The following is a 23150-nucleotide window of genomic DNA, read 5'->3' as shown; positions in this document are numbered from 1 at the left end:
CAGTGTGTGTGAGGGAAGGGCACGTGCCCACAGAGGACAGTGTGTGAGGAAAGGGCATGTGCCCACAGAGGACAGTGTGTGTGAGGGAAGGGCACGTGCCCACAAAGGACAGTGTGTGTGAGGGAAGGGCACGTGCCCACAGAGGACAGTGTGTGTGAGGGAAGAGGACAGTGTGTGTGAGGGAAGAGCACGTGCCCACAGAGGACAGTGTGTGTGAGGGAAGGGCACGTGCCCACAGAGGACAGTGTGTGTGAGGGAAGAGCACGTTCCCACAGAGGACAGTGTGGGGGAGGGAAGGGCACGTGCCCACAGAGGGACAGTGTGTGTGAGGGAAGGCACGTGCCCACAGAGGACAGTGTGTGTGAGGGAAGGGCATGTGCCCACAGAGGGACAGTGTGTGTGGGGGAAGGCACGTGCCCACAGAGGACAGTGTGTGTGAGAGAGGGGGGCGTGCCAAAAGGGGACAGTGTGTGAGGGAGGGGCACGTGCCCACAGAGGACAGTGTGTGTGAGAGGAAAGGGTACGTGCCCACAGAGGACAGTGTGTGTGAGGGAAGGGCATGTATGTGCCCACAGAGGGACAGTGTGTGTGGAAAGGGCATGTGCCAAAGGGCATGTGTCCCCACAGGGACACTGTGTGTGAGGGAAGGGCATGTGCCCACAGAGGGACAGTGTGTGTGGGGAAGGGCATGTGCCCACAGAGGGACAGTGTGTGTGAGGAAGGGCATGTGCCCACAGGGAAGGGCAGTGTGTGTGTGTGAGGGAAGGGCATGTGCCAACAGAGGGACAGTGTGTGTGAGGGAAGGGCATGTGCCCACAGAGGACAGTGTGTGTGAGGGAAGGGCATGTGCCCACAGAGGGACAGTGTGTGTGGGGGGAAGGGGCATGTGCCCACAGAGGGACAGTGTGTGTGTGGGGAAGGGCATGTGCCCACAGAGGACAGTGTGTGTGAGGGAAGGGCACATGCCCACAGAGGACAGTGTGTGTGAGGAAAGGGCACGTGCCCACAGAGGACAGTGTGTGAGGGAAGGGCACGTGCCCACAGAGGGCAGTGTGTGTGAGAGGAAAGGGCATGTGCCCACAGAGGACAGTGTGTGTGAGGGAAGAGCACGTGCCCACAGAGGACAGTGTGTGTGAGGGAAGGGCACGTGCCCACAGAGGACAGTGTGTGTGAGGGAAGGGCACGTGCCCCACAGAGGACAGTGTGTGTGAGGGGGAAGGGCACGTGCCCACAGAGGACAGTGTGTGTGAGGAAAGGGCACGTGCCCACAGAGGACAGTGTGTGTGGGGAAGGGCACGTGCCCACAGAGGGACAGTGTGTGTGAGGAAGGGCACGTGCCCACAGAGGGACAGTGTGTGTGGGGAAAGGGCATGTGCCCACAGAGGGACAGTGTGTGTGAGGGAAGGGCACGTGCCCACAGAGGACAGTGTGTGTGTGGGGAAGGGCACGTGCCCACAGAGGACAGTGTGTGTGAGGGAAGGGCACGTGCCCACAGAGGACAGTGTGTGTGAGGGAAGGGCACGTGCCCACAGAGGACAGTGTGTGAGGAAAGGGCATGTGCCCACAGAGGACAGTGTGTGTGAGGGAAGGGCACATGCCCACAGAGGACAGTGTGTGTGAGGAAGAGCACGTGCCCACAGAGGACAGTGTGTGTGAGGAAGAGCACGTGCCCACAGAGGACAGTGTGTGTGAGGAAAGGGCATGTGCCCACAGAGGACAGTGTGTGTGAGGGAAGGGCACGTGCCCACAGAGGACAGTGTGTGTGAGGGAAGGGCACGTGCCCACAGAGGACAGTGTGTGTGAGGGAAGTGCCCACAAAGGACAGTGTGTGTGAGGGAAGGGCATGTGCCCACAGAGGACAGTGTGTGTGAGGAAAGGGCATGTGCCCACAGAGGACAGTGTGTGTGAGGGAAGAGCACGTGCCCACAGAGGACAGTGTGTGTGAGGGAAGGGCACGTGCCCACAGAGGACAGTGTGTGAGGAAAGGGCATGTGCCCACAGAGGACAGTGTGTGTGAGGAAAGGGCACGTGCCCACAGAGGACAGTGTGTGTGAGGGAAGGGCACGTGCCCACAGAGGACAGTGTGTGTGAGGGAAAGGGCACGTGCCCACAGAGGACAGTGTGTGAGGGAAGGGCATGTGCCCACAGAGGACAGTGTGTGTGAGGAAAGGGCACGTGCCCACAGAGGACAGTGTGTGTGAGGGAAGAGCACGTGCCCACAGAGGACAGCGTGTGTGAGGAAAGGGCACGTGCCCACAGAGGACAGTGTGTGAGGGAAGGGCACGTGCCCACAGAGGACAGTGTGTGAGGGAAGGGCACGTGCCAACAGAGGACAGTGTGTGTGAGGAAAGGGCACGTGCCCACAGAGGACAGTGTGTGTGAGGGAAGGGCACGTGCCCACAGAGGACAGTGTGTGTGAGGGAAGAGCACGTGCCCACAGAGGACAGTGTGTGTGAGGGAAGGGCACGTGCCAACAGAGGACAGTGTGTGTGAGGAAAGGGCACGTGCCCACAGAGGACAGTGTGTGAGGGAAGGGCACGTGCCCACAGAGGACAGTGTGTGAGGGAAGGGCACGTGCCAACAGAGGACAGTGTGTGTGAGGAAAGGGCACGTGCCCACAGAGGACAGTGTGTGTGAGGGAAGGGCACGTGCCCACAGAGGACAGTGTGTGTGAGGGAAGGGCACGTGCCCACAGAGGACAGTGTGTGTGAGGGAAGGGCACGTGCCCACAGAGGACAGTGTGTGAGGGAAGGGCACGTGCCCACAGAGCACCGATCGAACCGCTTTCACAGAAAAGGGCCACATGAAATCAATTTCTTTTCTATTCACTCACTTCAGTTTCCCAAAAAGAAATCCTTGAACTTCATCTGCTCCGGTCTCATTTTCTACAGTGGCATCAGTCGTAGCTACATTAAAGGAAAAATAAACATCTATATATTGGGGAAAGAACATGGAACTCTCAGTAAAATGAATTCTGGTTGCTTTACTTGTCTTTCATGCACAAGGTTAACATGTGTGCGTGTATGTGTATATACATAATCCAAAATAAATGTGCATTCTTTTTAAAAACAGGCTTAGATCATTACATACTGTGTAACCATAATGAATATTATATAAATTACTTTATAGCAACTCTACTTTATATGCCAAACTGATAAGAAACAGGACCCACAATAACTCATGGTTTATGCTTTCAGATCTCATGGTAGATCTGTACGCTTATAAATCTGAGGGTTTGCACAATTCAAGCAATCTTAAAGGATATCAAAGGGTCTTTAGACAGACATTTATGACCTTATAAAACAGCAGTATATTTGTTATACTCATTTCCTGTCTTCTACCCGCAGTGCAGGGGTGGACTATGGGAGGGTGTAAGGGCTTGCCCTTTATCATGACTACACGCAGCAACCATGCTGTCCCCCTGTGCAGCCCTGGGTCCCGACGATATGGAGAAACGCAGGATGCTCGGATTTAGTTATGTGCTAGCAAAGTATCTGCTGCATTCAATCCCTGTTCTCTACCAGGATTTCTGATGGGATAAATGTCAGGAAATAGACACTACTGATAAATACCACAGGCAATGGGAAATGAGAAAGACAGATGGACAACTTTAATAAAGTAAGCAAACGGCTCTAAGGAAAGGCACAGAAATGTATGGGCTAGAAAGGGGAAAGCAGACCTTGGGCATCTAGAAACTGAGTCTCCCAGCTCGGGAGAATTGGCAACTAGCCGCTGGGAAGTGGGGTCAGCTGTCTTTTAGGGTATTCCAGTAGAAGGCCGTACATCCAGAATACAAACCGCTCTAAAGTTTTCTTGACGAGGACACAATTTGAGTGCATAGAGAAGGAGGTGTACATCTCGGAAGAGTTGGGGAATGAGATGAATAATCGAAACAGACTCCATGGAATTCTCAAAAAACTAACCAAGTTTTATTTGTGGTGTTTTCCTTTTTAAAGAATGTCTCAAGTCTTTGCCACAGATGAGATATCTGTATCAAAGTGCTGCCACCCCAAGGGCAGTAAACACTGCAGAACGGCAGCGCTGCTGATGAGGAGAGCTAGGAAGCCCTCAGCTCTGTACAGGGCACGGCTGTCACACAGAAACTCACTGGAGCCTGCAGTCACCTGCACAAGAGGAAGCTTCACAGAAGCGCCGGCATGCCTCACGCCCAGCTCACAGCTATAGGTGATGGATGTCATCATCATATGCTGAGCGACGGTCACCTTTCTTTGAGGGGGAATGACCACTAGTACGTGGCCTAGCATACCCTAGCAGATAACATCACACTCGTGTGCAGGCATGTTTTTGTACACTGCAAAGTTTGCCCTTGTGTTATTCAAATGCTGATTTCTCTGCCCTCATATCTTGTTTCAATCTGTTCACAGCGTTGTAATGCTTATATCAAGAATTTCCTTGCTCAAGTTTATGCAAACAGTTCTTACCATTTATTCTCTGCCTTGCCAATAATTGGTAATCACCTGATGGCTGGGCAGAATGGAGAACAGTGTGCAATGTCTACTATGTAGCATGTAGAGAACAGAGGGAGGAGGGGGAGGGAGGGGAGGATGAGAGGAGGGAGGGGGAACAGGGGAGGGGAAAAGGGGAGAGAGAAGAGTAGAATGAAGAAGGGAGGGAGAGATTGATTGATTGATTGATTGATTGATATCTGCCAGGATAGAGGAACTGGACCTATGAGAAAGGGATCCAGAGAGAGATGGTGAAAAGCACCTGAAGCCCAAAGATCTGGTGATCAATAATAACATGCAAGTATCACGGGATGGGACGGGATGGGATGGGAGCAAGCCAGACTAGCATAGGGGGTTAAGGTAGAGCATTTAACTGCTTAGCTATTGAGGTGTATCTTGAGATAAATCTTGGTTTCTCTGTGTGCTTATTGGGGACTATCATAAGGTAAAAATTACGCCACTGGATTAATTCACTGCTTTTATATTAAAATAATTACTTTCCATATGTGCATGTGGGAAGCACTAATGGATGGACGAAATGGGTTATACACAAAAAGCAAAGGATGTTGAGAGGAACATGTGCTGGGGAGAAGGGGGAGGCAACCAAATAAATTATGTGTTAATAAAAGTGTCAGAGAACAGAAGAAGGAAGCCTTAGCTAAACATTTAAAATCTTACCTTTAATTTGGATATCATCCAATGCCTTGTATTCTGTATCTTTAATTGCCAGCTCCACTCCATAGCCAGATAAGTACATTTTTCTTGAGCTTGGTTTCTGTTCAAATACATTTATTTCAGAAAAAGAAGAAACATTTAGTTAAACATCTTGCTTTAAATTTATGTAACTGTAGCATGCCGTATTAGGATACTCTAGCAAATTACTCACACCGGAGGCATATGTGTGTGCGTGCCTATTTACTAGATGCAAAGGTTTGAACCCACTGCCTTGCAAGTGCTAGGCAAGTATTCTAGATGAAGCTACAGCTCCTGCCCAACACAAACGCTCTTAACCACCATGAAATATTATTACACTGTGGGGGGACACTTACATTCACTACAGCCTACGAAATAACCAGAATTTTGTTGAGGACACCTTCCTAATGGAAACATAGCTATGACCCTTTAGTCTCACTTGCTTCTCATTTGTTAGGTAGCGAGTTCCAGGACAACCAGAGAGTGAGCAAAAATAAACAATAAAACGTTGAGACTAGAGACAGATGGACAGACATACAGACAGACAGACAATAAAGCACTCAGTGCTTAGGAAAGTCTGTTCAGCTCTTTCTTCAGATTCCTCGATGAATAAAGTATTCCAAATGTCACAAATTAACACTTGTGACCTAATATTTATATTATCTGAATTCCAGTAGCTAATTTTCTTCTGGGAAGGAACAAATATAAAATGTGTGTCTAGAGATTCCGGCAATAAGCAAGGCAAATCCTGTGTCACTCTGTAAGAGGCACCGCGGATGAACACATGACTGTAAGAAGTCTTTTTCCTTCTCTCCATCGGAAACTCCTGCGGCTGGGCTGCAGTCGCCGGCATTGGGCTTTACTCCAAATAGGAAGCTAGTTTTAATGACTCGGCACACACTGCACTCTTAGAGGCAGCCATGTGTCTTTGCCTAACACACGTTTGCACAGTGACAGCTCGATATGCCTGCACACCGCTTTTGTCTCCACTCGTGCTTCTCTTAGGCTTACAATTAGGCATATCAGCAGAGTGCCTTCTCCCAGCCTGTTTATTTCCAAATAAGAACATGCATGAACAGCCTTTGGATACACAGGACTGAAAACTGCTGCTCACACTAAAATTTAACTCAGGAATGCTGCAAATGAAACATGTAGCAACTGAGTTATTTACAAATGCACTGACAGGAAAAGTCTTAGAGGTTCCAGCTCCACACAGCTACCCCAAAACAACACTGCAGCTGTGGGCTTGGGGACCTGAAGTCAGGAGGCCACACATCTTGTCAGAGTTCATAAAGGAAATGCTATGCCACACAACCAGTGTCTAGTATCGTACGGCAAAGTTACTGGCTCCTGTAGAATAAAAGAAATGTCTGTGCACTTTCTTCTTTGGACAAGGATTAAAATCAAAACTGATTTGTGAGAAACCAAGATATTCCACGACAAAACCAAATTTACACAATATCTTTCTACAAATCCAGCACTACAAAGGATAATAAATGGTAAAGCCCAACATAAGGAGGAAAGCTACACCCTAGAAAAAGCAAGAAACTAATTGTCTTGCAACAAAACAAAGAGAAGACAAGCACACAAACATAATCTCACATCCAAATACGAATATAACAGGAAGCAATAATCACTATTCCTTAATATCTCTCAACATCAATGGACTCAATTCCCCAATAAAAAGACACAGATTAACAAACTGGATATGCAATGAGGACCCTGCATTCTGCTCCCAATAGGCAACACACCTCAGAGACAAAGACAGACACTACCTCAGAGTAAAAGGCTGGAAAACAACTTTCCAAGCAAATGGTCTGAAGAAGCAAGCTGGAGTAGCCATTCTAATATCAAATAAAATCGATTTTCAACCAAAAGTCATCAAAAAAGATAAGGAAGGACACTTCATATTCATCAAAGGAAAAAAATCCACCAAGATGAACTCTCAATCCTAAATATCTATGCTCCAAATACAAAGGCACCTACATACGTAAAAAAACCTTACTAAAGCTCAAAGCACACATTGCACATCACACAATAATAGTAGAAGATTTCAACACCCCACTCTCATCAATGGACAAGTCATGGAAACAGAAATTAAACAGAGATGTAGACAGACTAAGAGAAGTCATGAACCAAATGGACTTAACAGATATTTATAGAACATTCTATCCTCAAACAAAAGGATATACCTTCTTCTCACCACCTCATGGTACTTTCTCCAAAATTGACCATATAATCAGTCATAGTCATAAAACAGGCCTCAACAGATACAGAAAGTTAGAAATAATCGCATGTGTCCTATCAGACCACCACAGGCTAAAGCTGGTCTTCAATAACAATAAGGCAAGAACGCCCACATATACATGGAAGTTGAACAATGCTCTACTCAATGATAATCTGGTCAAGGAAGAAAGAAAGAAATTAAAGACTTCTTAGAATTTAATGAAAATGAAGGTAGAACATACTCAAACTTATGGGACACAATGAAAGTTGTGCTAAGAGGAAAACTCATAGCTCTGAGTGCTTGCAGAAAGAAACAGGAGAGAACATTTATCAGCAGAATGACAGCACACCAAAAAGCTCTAGAACAAAAAGAAGCAAATACACCCAGGAGGAGTAGAAGGCAGGAAATAATCAAACTCAGAGCTGAAATCAACCAAGTAGAAACAAAAAGGACTATACAAGGAATCAACAGAACCAAAAGCTGGTTCTTTGAGAAAATCAACAAGATAGATAAACCCTTAGCAAGACTAACTGGAGGACAGAGAGTGTGTCCAAATTAACAAAATCAGAAATGAAAAGGGAGACATAACTACGGAATCAGAGGAAATTAAAAAAATCATCAGATCCTACTACAAAAGCCTATATTCAACAAAACTTGAAAATCTGCAGGAAATGGACAATTTCCTAGACAGATACCAGGTACTAAAGTTAAATCAGGAACAGATATACCAATTAAACAACCCCATAACTCCTAAGGAAATAGAAGCAGTCATTAAAGGTCTCCCAACCAAAAAGAGCCCAGGTCCAGATGGGTTCAGTGCAGAATTCTATCAGACCTTCATAGAAGACCTCATACCAATATTATCCAAACTATTCCAAACTATTATTGAAACAGATGGAGTGCTACCGAATTCCTTCTATGAAGCCACAATTACTCTTATACCTAAACCACACAAAGACCCACCAAAGAAAGAGAACTTCAGACCAATTTCCCTTATGAATATCGACACAAAGATACTCAATAAAATTCTTGCAAACCGAATCCAAGAGCACATCAAAACAGTCATCCATCATGATCAAGTAGGCTTCATCCCAGGCATGCAGGGATAGTTTAATATATGAAAAACCATCAACGTAATCCACTATACAAACAAACTGAAAGATAAAAAACCACATGATCATTTCATTAGATGCTGAGAAAGCATTTGACAAAATTTAACACCCCTTCATGATAAAAGTCCTGGAAAGAATAGGAATTCAAGGCCCATACCTAAACATAGTAAAAGCCATATACAGCAAACCAGTCACTAACATTAAACTAAATGGAGAGAAACTTGAAGCAATCCCACTAAAATCAGGGACTAGACAAGGCTGCCCATTCTCTCCCTACCTATTCAATATAGTTCTCAAAGTCCTAGCCAGAGCAATCAGACAACAAAAGGAGATCAAAGGGATACAGATTGGAAAGGAAGAAGTCAAAATATCACTATTTGCAGATGATATGATAGTATATTTAGGTGATCCCAAAAGTTCCACCAGAGAACTACTAAACCTGATAAACACCTTCAGCAAAGTGCCTGGGTATAAAATTAACTCAAATAAATCAGTAGTCTTCCTCTACACTAAAGAGAAACAAGCCGAGAAAGAAATTAGGGAAATGACACCCTTCACAATAGTCATGAATAATATAAAATACCTCAGTGTGACTTTAACCAAGCAAGTGAAAGATCTGTATGATAAGAACTTCAAGCCTCTGAAGAAAGAAATTGAAGAAGATCTCAGAAGATGGAAAGATCTCCCATGCTCATGGATTGGCAGGATTAATACAGTAAAAATGGCCATTTTACCAAAAGCGATCTACAGATTCAATGCAATCCCCATCAAAATACCAATCCAATTCTTCAGAGAGTTAGGCAGAACAATCTGCAAATTCATCTGGAATAACAAAAAACCCAGGATGCTAAAACTATCCTCAACAACAAAAGGACTTCCGGGGGAATCACTATCCCTGAACTCAACCAGTATTACAGAGCAATAGTGATAAAAAACTGCATGGCATTGGTACAGGGACAGGCAGATAGACCAGTGGAATAGAATTGAAGACCCAGAAATGAACCCACACACCTATGGTCACTTGAGTTTTGACAAAGAAGTCAAAACAATCCAATGGATAAAAGATAGCATTTTCAACAAATAGTGCTGGTTCAACTGGAGGTCAGCATGTAGAAGAATGCAGATTGATCCATTCTTATTACCCTGTACAAAGCTTAAGTCCAAGTGGATCAAGGACCTCCACATCAAACCAAATACACTCAAACTAATAGAAGAAAAAGTGGGGAAGAATCTTGAACACATGGGCACTGGAGACAATTTCCTGAACAAAATACCAATGGCTTATGCTGTAAGATCAAGAATCGACAAATGGGATCTCATAAAACTACAAAGCAAAGGCAAAGGACACTGTAATTAGGACAAAACAGCAACCAACAGATTGGGAAAAGATCTTTACCAATCCTACAAAACTGATAGAGGGCTCATATCCAAAATAGACAAAGAACTCACGAAGTTAGACAGCAGGGAGACAAATAACCCTATTAAAAAAGGGGTTCAGGATATAAAAAAGACACGCTCCACTATGTTCATTGCAGCCTTATTTATAATAGCCAGAAACTGGAAAGAACCCAGATGCCCTTCAACAGAGGAATGGATACAGAAAATGTGGTACATCTACACATGGAATATTACTCAGCTATCAAAAACAATGACTTTATGAAATTAAATAGGCAAATGGTTGGAACTGGAAAATATCATCCTGGTGAGCTAACCCAATCACAGAAAGACATACATGGTATGCACTCATTGATAAGTGGCTATTAGCCCAAATACTTGAATTACCCTAGATGCCTAGAACAAATGAAACTCAAGACGGATGATCAAAATGTGAATGCATATCGCTCCTGAGAGACATAGCCAGAATACAGCAAATACAGAGGCGTATGCCAGCAGGAAACCACTGAACTGAGAACAGGACCCCCGTTGAAGGAATCAGAAAAAGAACTGGAAGAGCTTGAAGGGGCTCGAGACCCCATATGTACAACAATGCCAAGCAACCAGAGCTTCCAGGGACTAAGCCACTACCTAAAGACTATACATGGACTGACCCTGGACTCGGACCTCATAGGTAACAATGAATATCCTAGTAAGAGCACCAGTGGAAGGGAAGCCCTGGGTCCTGCTAAGACTGAACCCCCAGTGAACTAGACTGTTGGGGAGAGGAAGCAAGGGGGGGGTTGGGAGGAACACCCATAAGGAAGGGGAGGGGGAGGGTGATGTTTGCCGAAACCGGAAAGGGAATAACACTTTCGAAATGTATATAAAAATACTCAAGTTAATAAAAAAAAAAAAAAAAAAAAAAGGGGTTCAGGGTAAACAAAGAATTCACAGCTGAGGAATGCCATATGGCTGAGAAGCACCTAAAGAAATGTTCAACATCTTTAGTCATAAGGGAAATACAAATCAAGATAACCCTGAGATTCCACCTCATACCAGTCAGAATGGCTAAAATCAAAAACTCCAGTGACAGCAGATGCTGGCAAGGATGTGGAGAAAGAGGAACACTCCTCCATTGTTGGTGGGACTGCAGACTGGTACAACCATTCTGGAAATCAGTCTGGAGGTTCCTCATAAAATTGGATACTGTACTACCTGAGGACCCAGCTATACCTCTCTTGGGCATATACCCAAAAGATGCCCCAATATATAACAAAGACACATGCTCCACTATGTACATAGCAGCCTTATTTATAATAGCCAGAAGCTGGAAAGAACCCAGACGCCCTTCAACAGAGGAATGGATACAGAAAATGTGATACATCTACACAATGGAATATTACTCAGCTATCAAAAACAATGACTTTATGAAATTCATAGGCAAATGGAGGGAACTGGAAAATATCATCCTGTGTGAGGTAACCCAATCACAGAAAAACACACATGGTATGAACTCATTGATAAGTGGATATTAGCCCAAATGCTCTAATTGCCCTAGATCCATAGAGCACATGAAACTCAAGAAGGATAACCAAAATGCAAATGCTTCACTCCTTTAAAAGGGGAACAAGAATACCCTTGGGAGGGAATAGGGAGGCAAAGTTTAGAACAGAGGCAGAAGGAACACCCATTCAGAGTCTGTCCCACATGTGGCCCATACATATACAGCCACCAAACTAGATAAGATGGATGAAGCAAAGACGTGCAGGCTGACAGGACCTGGATGTAGATCTCTCCTGAGAGACACAGCCAGAATATGGCAAATACATAGGCGAATGCCAGCAGCAAACCACTGAACTGAGAACGGGACCCCCGTTGAAGGAATCAGAGAAAGAACTGGAAGAGCTTGAAGGGGCTCGAGACCCCATATGTACAACAATGCCAACCAACCAGAGCTTCCAGGGACTAAGCCACTACCCAAAGACTATACATGGACTTACCCTGGGATCCAACCTCATAGGTAGCAATGAATATCCTAGTAAGAGCACCAGTGGAAGGGGAAGCCCTTGGTCCTGCCAAGACTGAACCCCCAGTGAACAGGATTGTTGCGGGGAGGGCGGTAAGGTGAGGAAGATGGGGAGGGGAACATCCATATAGAAGGGGAGGGGGAAGGGTTTGGGAATGTTTGATTGGAAACTGGGAAAGATTATAACAATTGAAATGTAAGTAAGAAATAACCAATTTAATAAAGATGGAGAAAAGGAAAAAAAAACTGATTTGTGGTTTCATAAGCTTGGATTTGTAAACTGAAACACTTGTAGGCCAAATGAGGTAACAAACAAAATCTTTCTATCTCTTCTTCTCCCTCAAAAAGGCATCTGGTGAAAAGGCAGCATAAGGCCATCTATGTTCATTGAATCCCATGTTGATCGACTTCCATGATAGCCATGGTGAACACATGCCATTCGCTAAGTAGATTTTCTCCTTTTTAATAGCAGTGATTTCACTAAAATCATACAATAGAATTTAAAAACTGAGACTAGAGAGGAGACTGGAAGACATTTCAGTAATAAATGCCTAATGGAGTAGGCAGGTCTCCAGGGACCTTGTACCGCAGTGGTTACCCTGCTTTTTATGTAACTCTTAGAAGAACGGTCAGGATCTAGCATCCTGAGACATGAAGGGAATGGCTGGAGCCGCCCGGGCTCTGTTCGTGTCTCTCCTAGAACAGGATGTTCTCAAAATGCTGAGCTCAAGTGAAACCGTTCTCACGGATGTTTAACAGTTAAGCAGCAACAAAGGAAAGAGTCCCAAATGGCAACCTGAGGTCACCTGAAGAAACCAGATGTGCGCAAGAAAACTAAACTCCAAAGAAGATACTGGGAAGGAGCACCAGATCTGGGAACAGAACGCCGCTGAGATGGAAAGACTGCAGAAGCCAAGGCAATCAGGAAATCAAAGTGGCTTCTATACAAAAGATGAATGAAATTGATAAAGCTTTAGTCTGGGTCAGAAAAGAAAAGCACAAATTACTAATACTGGTTAAACAAACCCAAAACAATGCAAACATGTACCTTGATGTAGTGGCGGAGAACATACAGGATTTTACCATTTTTTGATTTCTTAGACAATACTCTGTGAAATTCAGCAAACGCTCTTGTACCAATTTCTGCATAGAGAATAACCACTGGTAAGTTCTCACTGCTTGTGGGAAACTTATGATCTCTTTCAAATAGGTAAGGCCTGGGCCTAAAATAAAAACAAAATACAAACTTTCAAAGGAATAAAAATAAAATACAAACTTTCAAAGGAATAAAAATAAAATACAAACTTTCAAAGGAAGTGAGAGTCAACAAGTGTATCAGATACATATCTTGATACTTGATATTTTCTGTTATCAAAGAATCCATAATGTCAATAACTGTAGGAATAGAAAAGTAAAAATAAAAAAGAAGAAATTTGGTTTATCCAAAACTGTTAAAAATTCTTTATTTTCCAATATGGTGCATTGTCAATAAAATAATGTTTTAATAATGTAACTTTAATCAATTAAATTTATATTTAGTTAGAATAACTTTCACTACAGTTCATATTCCCTGAAAATAGTTTCCAAATACATAAAAGGCCATACCACAGCACACCGTCATTAAAAGGTAGCGTTTGGTACTAAGATCCGTGAAGGAGTGTCTTATGCACAGGGACAGGTTCAGGCAGCATGGGAGCTGTGTAGGCTCCACAGCCGTTCCAAACAGTTGGGACAGCTTCTTTCCCAGGCGCATGCTGGATCATGTTCACTTTCTAGTAAACTCTGCCTTTACTCGTAAAGCTAGTGACCGTCACTTACATTCCCTTTTCAGCTTCTGAGGCACAAGCAGGATGAGACCAGGTGAAAGAGGTGCTCCGATGGCAGAGAAAGTAATTACTACTTTAAGCCAGTACATCTGGAAAGTTTTCCTCACACAGAAATGTAGACATTTAGAGTCTGATATGCAAGGAGGTAAGGGATGGTAGACTCCTCACACACTGATAATGAGGAACAGTCCTAGTGTCCTCAAAATTTCTGCAACATAGTTTTTGTTCTTATCTCTAAAATGGGCTGAAAGTCATAAATGGCTCATTCGAGCACTGATACAAACAGGATCCGGTACCCTTGTCCAGAGTCTTTGAACGTCAGAAATTCTAGTCCAGTCTCTCCCCACAGTCATCCCCGCAGTACTTACCTTGACGCAGCCTTACTCAGCAGCTTCTTAAGTTCGCTGGTTTTGCAGGTCCGCTTTGTATGCACGACCACAAACGCCGCGCAGCCGTCTGGTGGTGGCTCCTCGGCAGCAACCTACAACCCCAACGACACTGTTACAGTGGCTCATGGATGGGAGGGACCCTAAGGCTCAACGGTGACTCTAAAATAACCGATCGTTTACTGTGACGTTACTGTTCTAATTACAGTAGAATATCTTCTGAGCACAAGTTAAGCAATATGTTATAGAATAAACCTTGTCTTAGGAGATACACGCATCCAAGGTTTTTTAATTCTATAGCATTTTTATTACAAGCGGTTTCACCGGCAATGTATTCTCACACTTTCCTAACTCCAAGAAGACATATTTCTTTTTTTCAACCACAATCAATGACAGAAATGGTAATAAAATAATGAACAGGTTATGGAATGAAATATACATTTGCAGAACCCAATGCTGCTCACTTTAAATAGCTGAATGTATACTATGATACGCGTCGTTGTTAAGTATGCATCTTCATTGGGCTTTTTACCTGCTGGGACATCTGAATCATGGGAGAGTATGCCCTTATCGAGAAAGCAAACTTTAGGAGGTTGATGTGTATATTGTCTAAAAACTGCCCAGCTTTCTTCAGGATTAGGTTGTAGTAAGAATAATCTGATTCTACAAAAAAGAAAAAGATGTTAGCATTTCACATCCAGTTTACTGGCACATCCTATCTATAAAACTAACTGAATCAATGTCAGATCACCATATTTCAAGTTTGGGTAAGCTGCTAAAGACAACAGCGTTTTATCTACTGCAGTGTTTTCTGAGCGACCAACAAGATTAAACTGCTCTTGCCATTAACATCCATTGGGAAGATGCACTTCAATATAGTCCAACGGATGGCTTCCTGCACAGGTGAGATACAGATCCAATCTGCAGTTGGAGAAAACTGGAGCGCCGTAGAGAGAGCAGAATATGGCTGGTAAGAGAGTCAGTTTGGTTCAGTGAGCCAAGTACAATTAGCATGTCAACAATATTCCAAGAAGCACACCTCAAACGTGACTTTCACCGTGAACTGTAACACTCCTGTCTAGGGCTGGCCCACACCGAGACGCTGCTCTCCTTTCTCGGAGCCGCTCTCTAGACAGGAAGAAACGCCTGCTCTCTGAATTCAGCTTTGAAACTGTTCAGCAGGCTTTGAGATAGACCACTGGATTTTGGGGGTAGGAGGCACAGAGAAGGGTAGTATACAGCTGAAGACAGCCTAGGGGTGCTGATGAAGGAATGATGAGGGATAGCAGGATTTTATATCTGTGTGCTGTTTCCATGTTGTAGGCAACACCTTCCACACAAGGTCACAGAGGCAACAGGATTAGAGCTCAGTGGGTCACACATAGAAAAAAGTTATATGAAAGCAGGAGGGGGCTTTCAGGAGAGAAGGGTTTCAGAGAAAGAAGTGGAGTGACAGAATGAGTCAGAGTAAAGGGAGTGAGAATAATCAAAATTCATCACACATGTGTGAAGTCACCAGTGAATAAAACAGAATGGAAATACCTATACTTTATAACTATCAAAATCGCCTCTACTGTGAAATAGAGTGGAGGCTATTTATGCTATTAAACCATCATTATTCTGCCCTTCACTTTTCTCTCTATCTTCGCCTTACATTTTACTCATTTTGTCTATTAGAATCTAAGAGACCATTCATTTATGCCAATAGGGTCAGCCACTGCTTCATTCTCTTACTCTTTCGTCTTTGAAGAGTTGACACTTGCCGCTTTACCTGAGTGTGGTCTCCACCTTGCCCTGAGCACTCCTGACCCAGGCTTTGGCAATGAATGCTTCCTGAAACAACCAGCTTGGATTCCAGGCCATGGAGTGTTAGGAACTCAAGTGTTTCTAGCATAGACTGCACACTCTTTCAGGAATGTAATGGCTTAGTGACAGACACAGTGTGTGTATGGCAGTGTGTGCCTGCATGCAACATGTTCAACCAGGGAACAGCCCCAAGCATTACTCCTGTTACCGTCCACCTCCCTTAGGAAGCAAGGTCTCTCAGTGTCCCTGACCTCACTAAGTAGGCTCGGGTGGCTAGTCGGCAAGCCCTAGGGATCCTGTCTCTGAGATAACAGCACAATACAGGCTTCTTTTTCACACGTGTTTTGGGATCAAACTTGTGTTCTCATGCTTCATCAGAAAGTTGCTTTAGTAATGGAGCTATTTCCCAGTTCTAAAACTTAATGTTTTTTTACTGTCATTCTTCGGCATGTAAGTAACAAATTAAATATCTTTGGATCATATGTTAGACAACAAACACAACCATTTCACTAGTGAAACTCAATTCCAAGCTAGCTTTCATCTGTAATAAACGGTAAAGTTACTTATATGCCTGATTTGTTTTGACGTCAATTTCCTGATGACTTACTATTGGTCAAGCACTTGGTTCTTTGGTTCTGTACCTATTTTGCATGCCCACATGCTTGGTGTCATGTAAAATTTCCTGGGTAAAAAGGGGTCACAACTAGAAAATGTTTAAGTGTCTGTGCTCCAAGCTTTGCCTAGGTCCCCTGTGTATCCTCACGTCCTGCAAAGCCTCCTGGCGCTCACCCTGCCTTAGAGTGTACACAGCTGGTTCACTGCCTCCACCACACTGTGCAATGGTGAGTGTCTGCCACGGTTGCTCATCCTTGTGGTGCCGTCATTTGAGCAGTGCCTGGCATCTCTTAATACAAAAATAATGGTTATTAAATAATGTTTTTAGGAATGCTAACCCTGAGGGACCCAAAGAGGACAGGAACTCCATAGGAAGACCAAGAGAGTCAATTAACCTGGACCCTTGGGGGCTCCCAGAGACTGAATCAGCAACCAGAGTGAGCTCAGGCTAGACCTAGGCCCCTGCACATCTGTAGCAGAAGAGCGGCTTGGTCGTTATGTGGGTACTGTTGCCTGCCTGCCTGCGGATCTCATGTGTGGGAGTGTGAAAGGCACCTTGGTTCCTGGTTGAGGAGGCTTGAAACCCCAGTGACCCTGAAAAGGATGGAAGGCATTTTACCTGATTCCCAGGAAACCAGGCCAGTCATAGCCCACAGCCCTTCATAGATTTGTGACCATCAGTCACATAAGGGCAATGCCCAATCCCCTGCACGGGTCACATAGGCTCAAGACAGCTCTCCATTATAATGAGGTACCTAAAGGCCCGGAGGCTGTCCTCCCTGCAAAAGGTATTTAATCTCAGGCCTACCCTGAGATGAGGGGTATGGTTTACTCATCCACTTTCCACCATGACAATAAGTGCCTTAAAACCAGGGACTGCCTCTTCGGGATCCACTGTGAGGAGACACAGAGAAGGCCTCTGCCTACAGAGTCGCTCTCCAATCTCCTCCCTTCACTGCCTGCCACCTCCAAATCAAGCCTCAGCCCACCACCAAGCCAAGGACTGTCCCTTGGGACCAGCCGGAGCACCCCTCCTTTTCCCCCTCAGTCCCAGGCTAGATACAGCCCTGCGGACCCCCGTTCCGTTCTCAGATCCTCCACACCATGCCAGCGGTGCCTGGATGCCCAAGAGTCAGAGAACTGACTGCCTGGCCTTCCTACAGGCCTGGGAACCCCGAGGCCAGCTCCTCTTCTGGAAAGAAAAGGGGAGGCTGGAATGGGGAAGGACCTGTGTAGAGGGTACTGGGAGGAGAGACAGGGCTGATGCTGGGTTGTAAAGTGGATAAATAAATTTAATAAAAATGTCTACGTTTTACAAATAGTTTATCTAAAATGCCATCAAAGGTTTATCTGATCTTTTATTTTTAGAATTTAAGTCAAGAATTGCTGTTTCAAAGTCACTTAAGCCAAACAGAGTACAACAAACGAACACTTAAAACTAATTATCTTCCATTTACACGTGAGTAAAAATAAAACTATTTAATAATCGGCAGTAAAAAATCTTCTGCCTATATGGTTAAAGACTTAATTTTTATGGGACTCTACATTCATATTATTTTATTTCAAAATAAAAAATCTTTCCTTTAGAATAATTAGCCCTATAGTTTCTGTCGCTATAACTTAGCTTTAATGGCCATATTTTGATATTCATATATATATGCACATGTTAATGGATATGCACATTTTGGCATATATAAAAGTAGGAATTATATTTGATAGATATGATATGAAAACACATTATCTGACCTTTTAAGGGTAATTATTGGAATTATTGTTAAGAGTTTAAAAGCAAAATATATGGGTGAAAAAATGCAGCAAGGCCAGTAAAGATCTGTCCAAACTCACAGATTGTACAATGCTAAGAGTCTAAAGGACAGACTTTAAATCATACTAGTGTGTCATTATACGTGTCATTATTAGTGGACTCAGGCGAAGAACAGCTCTGAGTAAGGAGGCCCTTCCCTTCACGTGAATGAGTGGAGGAGGGAGGAGAAATCTCCGTATCTTCCTCACTTCTGCTGTAGTCTTAAGCTTCTTTTAAAGTCTATTAAAACAAGAAAACAATCCAAGTCAAAGTTAATAGCATAACCAGTGAAATTAAGGTAGGTTAGGAATTTTGGTTTTCTCTTTAACATGCAACGATTACCAACTGAGATGTCCTACAGGCTTTAAACCTTAGAAAGGAGTGCTTACGACAGTTTCTCAGCATTTCTGTTGCTGGGATAAAACGCAATGGCCAAAAGCACCCTGGGTAGGAAATGGTTTATTTCAGGTCACATGTCCTGATCACAGTCCTTCATGAAGGGGAGTCAGGACAGGAATGTGGGCAGGAGCTGGAGGGAGACCATGGAAGAGAGAGAGAGAGCTGCCCATAGGCCTGCTCCCTAAGTCCTTCTTTCATGCTCACCCCCCTCTTTCCTTTTTCTCAGTTATGAAACCTAGGCTGGCCTGCGTGTACTATGTCACCAGGCTGGCCCAACCAGCACGCCCAACCCCAGCCTGCTTTCACTGTACACAGGAACACCTGCCCAGGCTGCTCCCACCCAGAGTATTACTGGGTAACGTTCAACCACTTACAGGAGAATGTACCACAGGCTTGCCCACAGATTTATCTGAGTTGGGGCATTTTCTCAACCAAGGTTCCCTCTGTACAAATGATTCTAGCTTGTGGCAAGCTGACATAAAAACAGGCAGTGCTGTTTCCACCGAAACATTTTTTCACGTTTAGAGAGGATTTTTCTTGCCTTGTTTTGAGACAAGGTCTCAGGCGGCCCAGGGTGACATTTGACTCAGTATAGAGCCACGGATGACTGAGATGACAGGAGCCTGTCACTGAGATGACAGGAGTGACAATGTGCCCGATTCTTTGGTAGTGCTGGTGACCCAAACCCGGGCTTCCTGTATACTAGGCAAGAACCCTACCAACGGAACTACAAGCCCAACCTTCAAATTCAATGTTCAGATTTACAAATCAAGTGGTGTTCATATTTAATTATTACCTAATGCATGTACAGAAGTATAAGTTTTATATGCCAAAATGTGCACATCACTTACCTGTCTGCTTATAGACTGCTAATTCTGTTACTGTTTCCACAAACTGCCAAAACTTTTCATTACTTTCTTCTGCCATGAATTCACTGTTAAAAACCCATAGTAGATGAAGGCAAAATGAGTCAGAGGCTATGAACCACACTGCAGAACAAAACAATGCTGGTGACGAAGCATTCCAAGTTAGTATCGAATTACTGACATCCATTTATTGTAACACGGTATGAAAATAAATTAAATTCTGCCTGAAGTAATTATATATATGATGATGCCAAAAAAGATTACACTGTGCATTACTTTTGGCTTTTTCTTATCATTAATTATCAATTAGAAATGTGTAATTTGTTTTTCCCTCAACATGAAAGATCATTAAGGTGAGGAAAATGAGAGCATTAAAGGTAAATAGTAAATATAGAGACCATTCATTGTTCATTAACAAAATCGGTTCTGTAAATACTACATAAAAGTCATAAACAGTAGCCTATTGCTAGAGATACCAAAGAGACATGGAGAGATCAAAGTGCAGACCGTCTCATCGACAGGCTTAACCGTCTGTGATCTCTGCACACTACAATGATGACCAGCCTGGAAAAGGATGCCCTTTATTTCAAGAGCGGAATGAATGTTACGGGAGGAGTCACCTATTTTCTGATTGGATTCAAGGCCCACTAGACAGGAGGAAACTCAGGTCTGGTACTATAATCCTTGCAATACACATCTGGTGGGGATGTTACAGGTCCCAGGAGAGAGCCCATTATTGTTTTGCTAAATGGACATAATATTAATCTACCTTCTAAAAACTTATTTTCACACCTACAGGTTGATGTTGCTCCCAGAGAAGCTTTGTGCAGTGGAGGGAAGTCAACACAATGACTTAACGCTGACTAACATGAAGAGAGGATGTGTCTGTGGTGTGCTCTTCCCTCAAGAGGCAAACAATACCACTTCTCTGAAGGCTCAGGGACATTGTAAAGAAGAGAACGGAAGACTACAAGAGTCAGAGCTCTGTTGTGAAACTGTCTTCTGGACACAAGGGCACTCAACTCATAGACTCACAGTAGCTGTGGCTGCCTGCATAAGACCTACGTAAGATCAAGCTGGCCCACCATCTAGCAAGGACAGGATTGGGGCTCATGAGGCCCCAGCCCACGCTGAGAAGCTTCAGCAGCTAACTGAGGGCTTCTAGAGGAAGGAGAATCAGCTTTATTTGGGTATGGGTCCTGGTAGGTTACTCAAGCTCAGGCAATGGCAGAACACTCAAGTATATGTTAGTAGCACTAATTATACTCAGTGGCTTATGAAGTGGAAATTTCTGGTTTTGCTGGAGACTCAGTTGTGTCATGTGATGTTTTCTCTGGAAACTGTCTTATGAGAGGATGTTTCCGTGAGAACAGACGTGGTGCTTTTCTGGAACTTGCCTGGTGAAAGGGCATGTGATGTGTTCCTGGGAAGAACTTAAGTATCACCCAGCAGACAGTGGGTGACGGCCTTCCTTGGGCTTCACTGATGCTGGTCTTGGCTGATGATGCTCTTGCTTTGGCTCACCTTGCTTTCTTCCCTGATTATGACTTGTGACTTCATAGAGTGAAACATACCAGTGAACTTCTGGTGGTGCTCTAACTGCTTCTTGTCACAGCTGCAGATCTACTGAGCCTCGAGGTTTCTTCTGGATCAAGTCACTGCTACTGATTCATGTTTGGTGTTTGCTGAGTGGACTGGAGTGCCACTGCTGACTTATGTTTGGTGTTTTGCTAGTGGACTGGTACTGACAACGAAGATTGGAATTGCCCCAATGAACTATTTCTAAACAGGTCCACAAGCCCCATTTCCTATTAACCTTTCTTTTTCCCTACCTCTGGTGGCTGGTGGGCAAAAACAGAGGAGGTTGACATGTTAAAGAGCCATACTTAAAGTAGGTTTTGAAAAATCTAGCCTACAAGGTTACTTTTTTTTAAAATGAGAAGACATGAGTGGTGGGGCAGGTCAGGAGGATTTGGGGGAAGAGTGGATAGATATGGACAAAATTCATTGGATGGATATATGAAATTATCAAAGAATAAAAATATTAGTGTATAAAAATAAAAACCAAGTAGTTCTGAAGCCAAAATACTAAATATATTTACTGCTTATTTACAAAGACAATATTACTTAAACTAAAACCCTAATATGAAAATGAACAGGAAACTGTTACACTGTACAAGGACTTCTGGCTTAAAGCTTAAATAATATTCCACTTTTCAAGAGTTTCTGGGGAAAAAAGTCAATGCCAATTAAGACCATATAGACACAATGAAGTGTTATTTAGTCCAGTGTAGAAGAGAATGAAAACATCTTTTTTTTTCTTTTTCTTTTTTCTTTTTCTTTTTTTTTTTTTTTGGAGCTGGGGACCGAACCCAGGGCCTTAAGTGCTCTACCACTGAGCTAAATCCCCAACCCCAAGAATGAAAACATCTTAAAAATGCCCATCTTAATGATGACCTAAAAACAAAAAGTAAAAGATTTAAAAGAGAGACAATGCTAACTAGATATAACAAAAAGTTGAATAACAGGACTTTAAATAAGGAGCAAGCTTAATATTCAGTTGGCCAAATAGCAACACACAGCTTGAGTATCCCTGTGGACCAGAAGTTCTTGTTTTAGAGCCTTTGCACATGGAGAATGCTTATTTTGGAGAAGAGAACAAACTCTAACTGTCTAGTTTATTTGTCTTACACACACATAGTGTGTAGATAACTCTATACTATATTTTTAGCATGTTTGTGTTTTGCTTTTGTCCCATGAGATCAGGTATAGAATTTCCACTTTGGAGTCATGTTTGCACTAACAGTTTTGGGTTTTAGAGTATTCAGGATTCAGATGTGGGATGCCCAACCTGCACTGTGTAGCTCTAGGCAAATGTATGACCCATTAATCAGACAGTATGTGACTATACTTACTTCTCTCAATACTACCGTGCTCCAGACAGTTTTCTAAGTATTCTGGGATTGCCAGCTTATACAGTTGCAGTTGAAGTGGCTGAATATCTAGGAGTCGCCTCCCTTTATTGAGCAAATGGTGCTGACTTCCCCGTTGATCTGACCTTGGCTATCTCTCCAGATCACATTCATAAACAGTCTCCTGTTTTCCCCATCCTTTCCAATATAAACAGTCTGAGAAAATCTCCAAATAACTAAGTGTAGCCTCATCTTCCCACAGTGTATTCTCTCTCCATTCTGAAGCTTATTTACACGGCAGGAGCTACAAGGTGGCATCTTGGGTACTTCTTGAAAAGCTCCTCAAGTAACTGTGACAACTGCCCAGATCTGTTGCTTCCAAGTCGGTGCACACAGGTGGCTGAACCTAAGTCAGCCAGGATATACAGCTGGTATATAACAAGGCTCGCCTCTTCTCGTGATAACTCCTTTCAATACCCACTTACCAATGTCTTGTTCAAGATTATTCATTCTCCAAAATAACAACAGCGAGTTCTACCACGTTCTTGAGTCCTCACCAGAACCACCATTATCTGGAAGCCTCCTCAGGATGTACAGACCTTTTCTGCTTTTCTCACAATTCTTCTAGCCCAAAC

At 43.7% G+C, this 23150-nt stretch overlaps 1 protein-coding gene across 1 annotated transcript in view; it reads right to left on the bottom strand.

The window, feature by feature from the left end:
* Uggt2 (UDP-glucose glycoprotein glucosyltransferase 2) overlaps window positions 1-23150 on the bottom strand; it is a 156685-nt gene that overhangs the window by 131371 nt on the left and 2164 nt on the right. Inside the window, exons 2-7 of the mRNA XM_032917211.1 lie at window positions 19589-19671; window positions 14646-14776; window positions 14096-14208; window positions 12950-13124; window positions 5145-5241; window positions 2834-2906 (exon numbers count right to left, since the gene is read on the bottom strand). Coding sequence (XP_032773102.1) covers window positions 2834-2906; window positions 5145-5241; window positions 12950-13124; window positions 14096-14208; window positions 14646-14776; window positions 19589-19671 — 672 coding nt within the window. The remainder of the gene's footprint in view (window positions 1-2833; window positions 2907-5144; window positions 5242-12949; window positions 13125-14095; window positions 14209-14645; window positions 14777-19588; window positions 19672-23150) is intronic.

The sequence above is a fragment of the Rattus rattus genome, chromosome 12 (genome assembly GCF_011064425.1).
Source record: "Rattus rattus isolate New Zealand chromosome 12, Rrattus_CSIRO_v1, whole genome shotgun sequence".
Lineage (NCBI taxonomy): Eukaryota > Metazoa > Chordata > Mammalia > Rodentia > Muridae > Rattus > Rattus rattus.
Note: the sequence above shows the minus strand (reverse complement) of the source record. Positions and strands in the feature narration are given on the sequence as shown.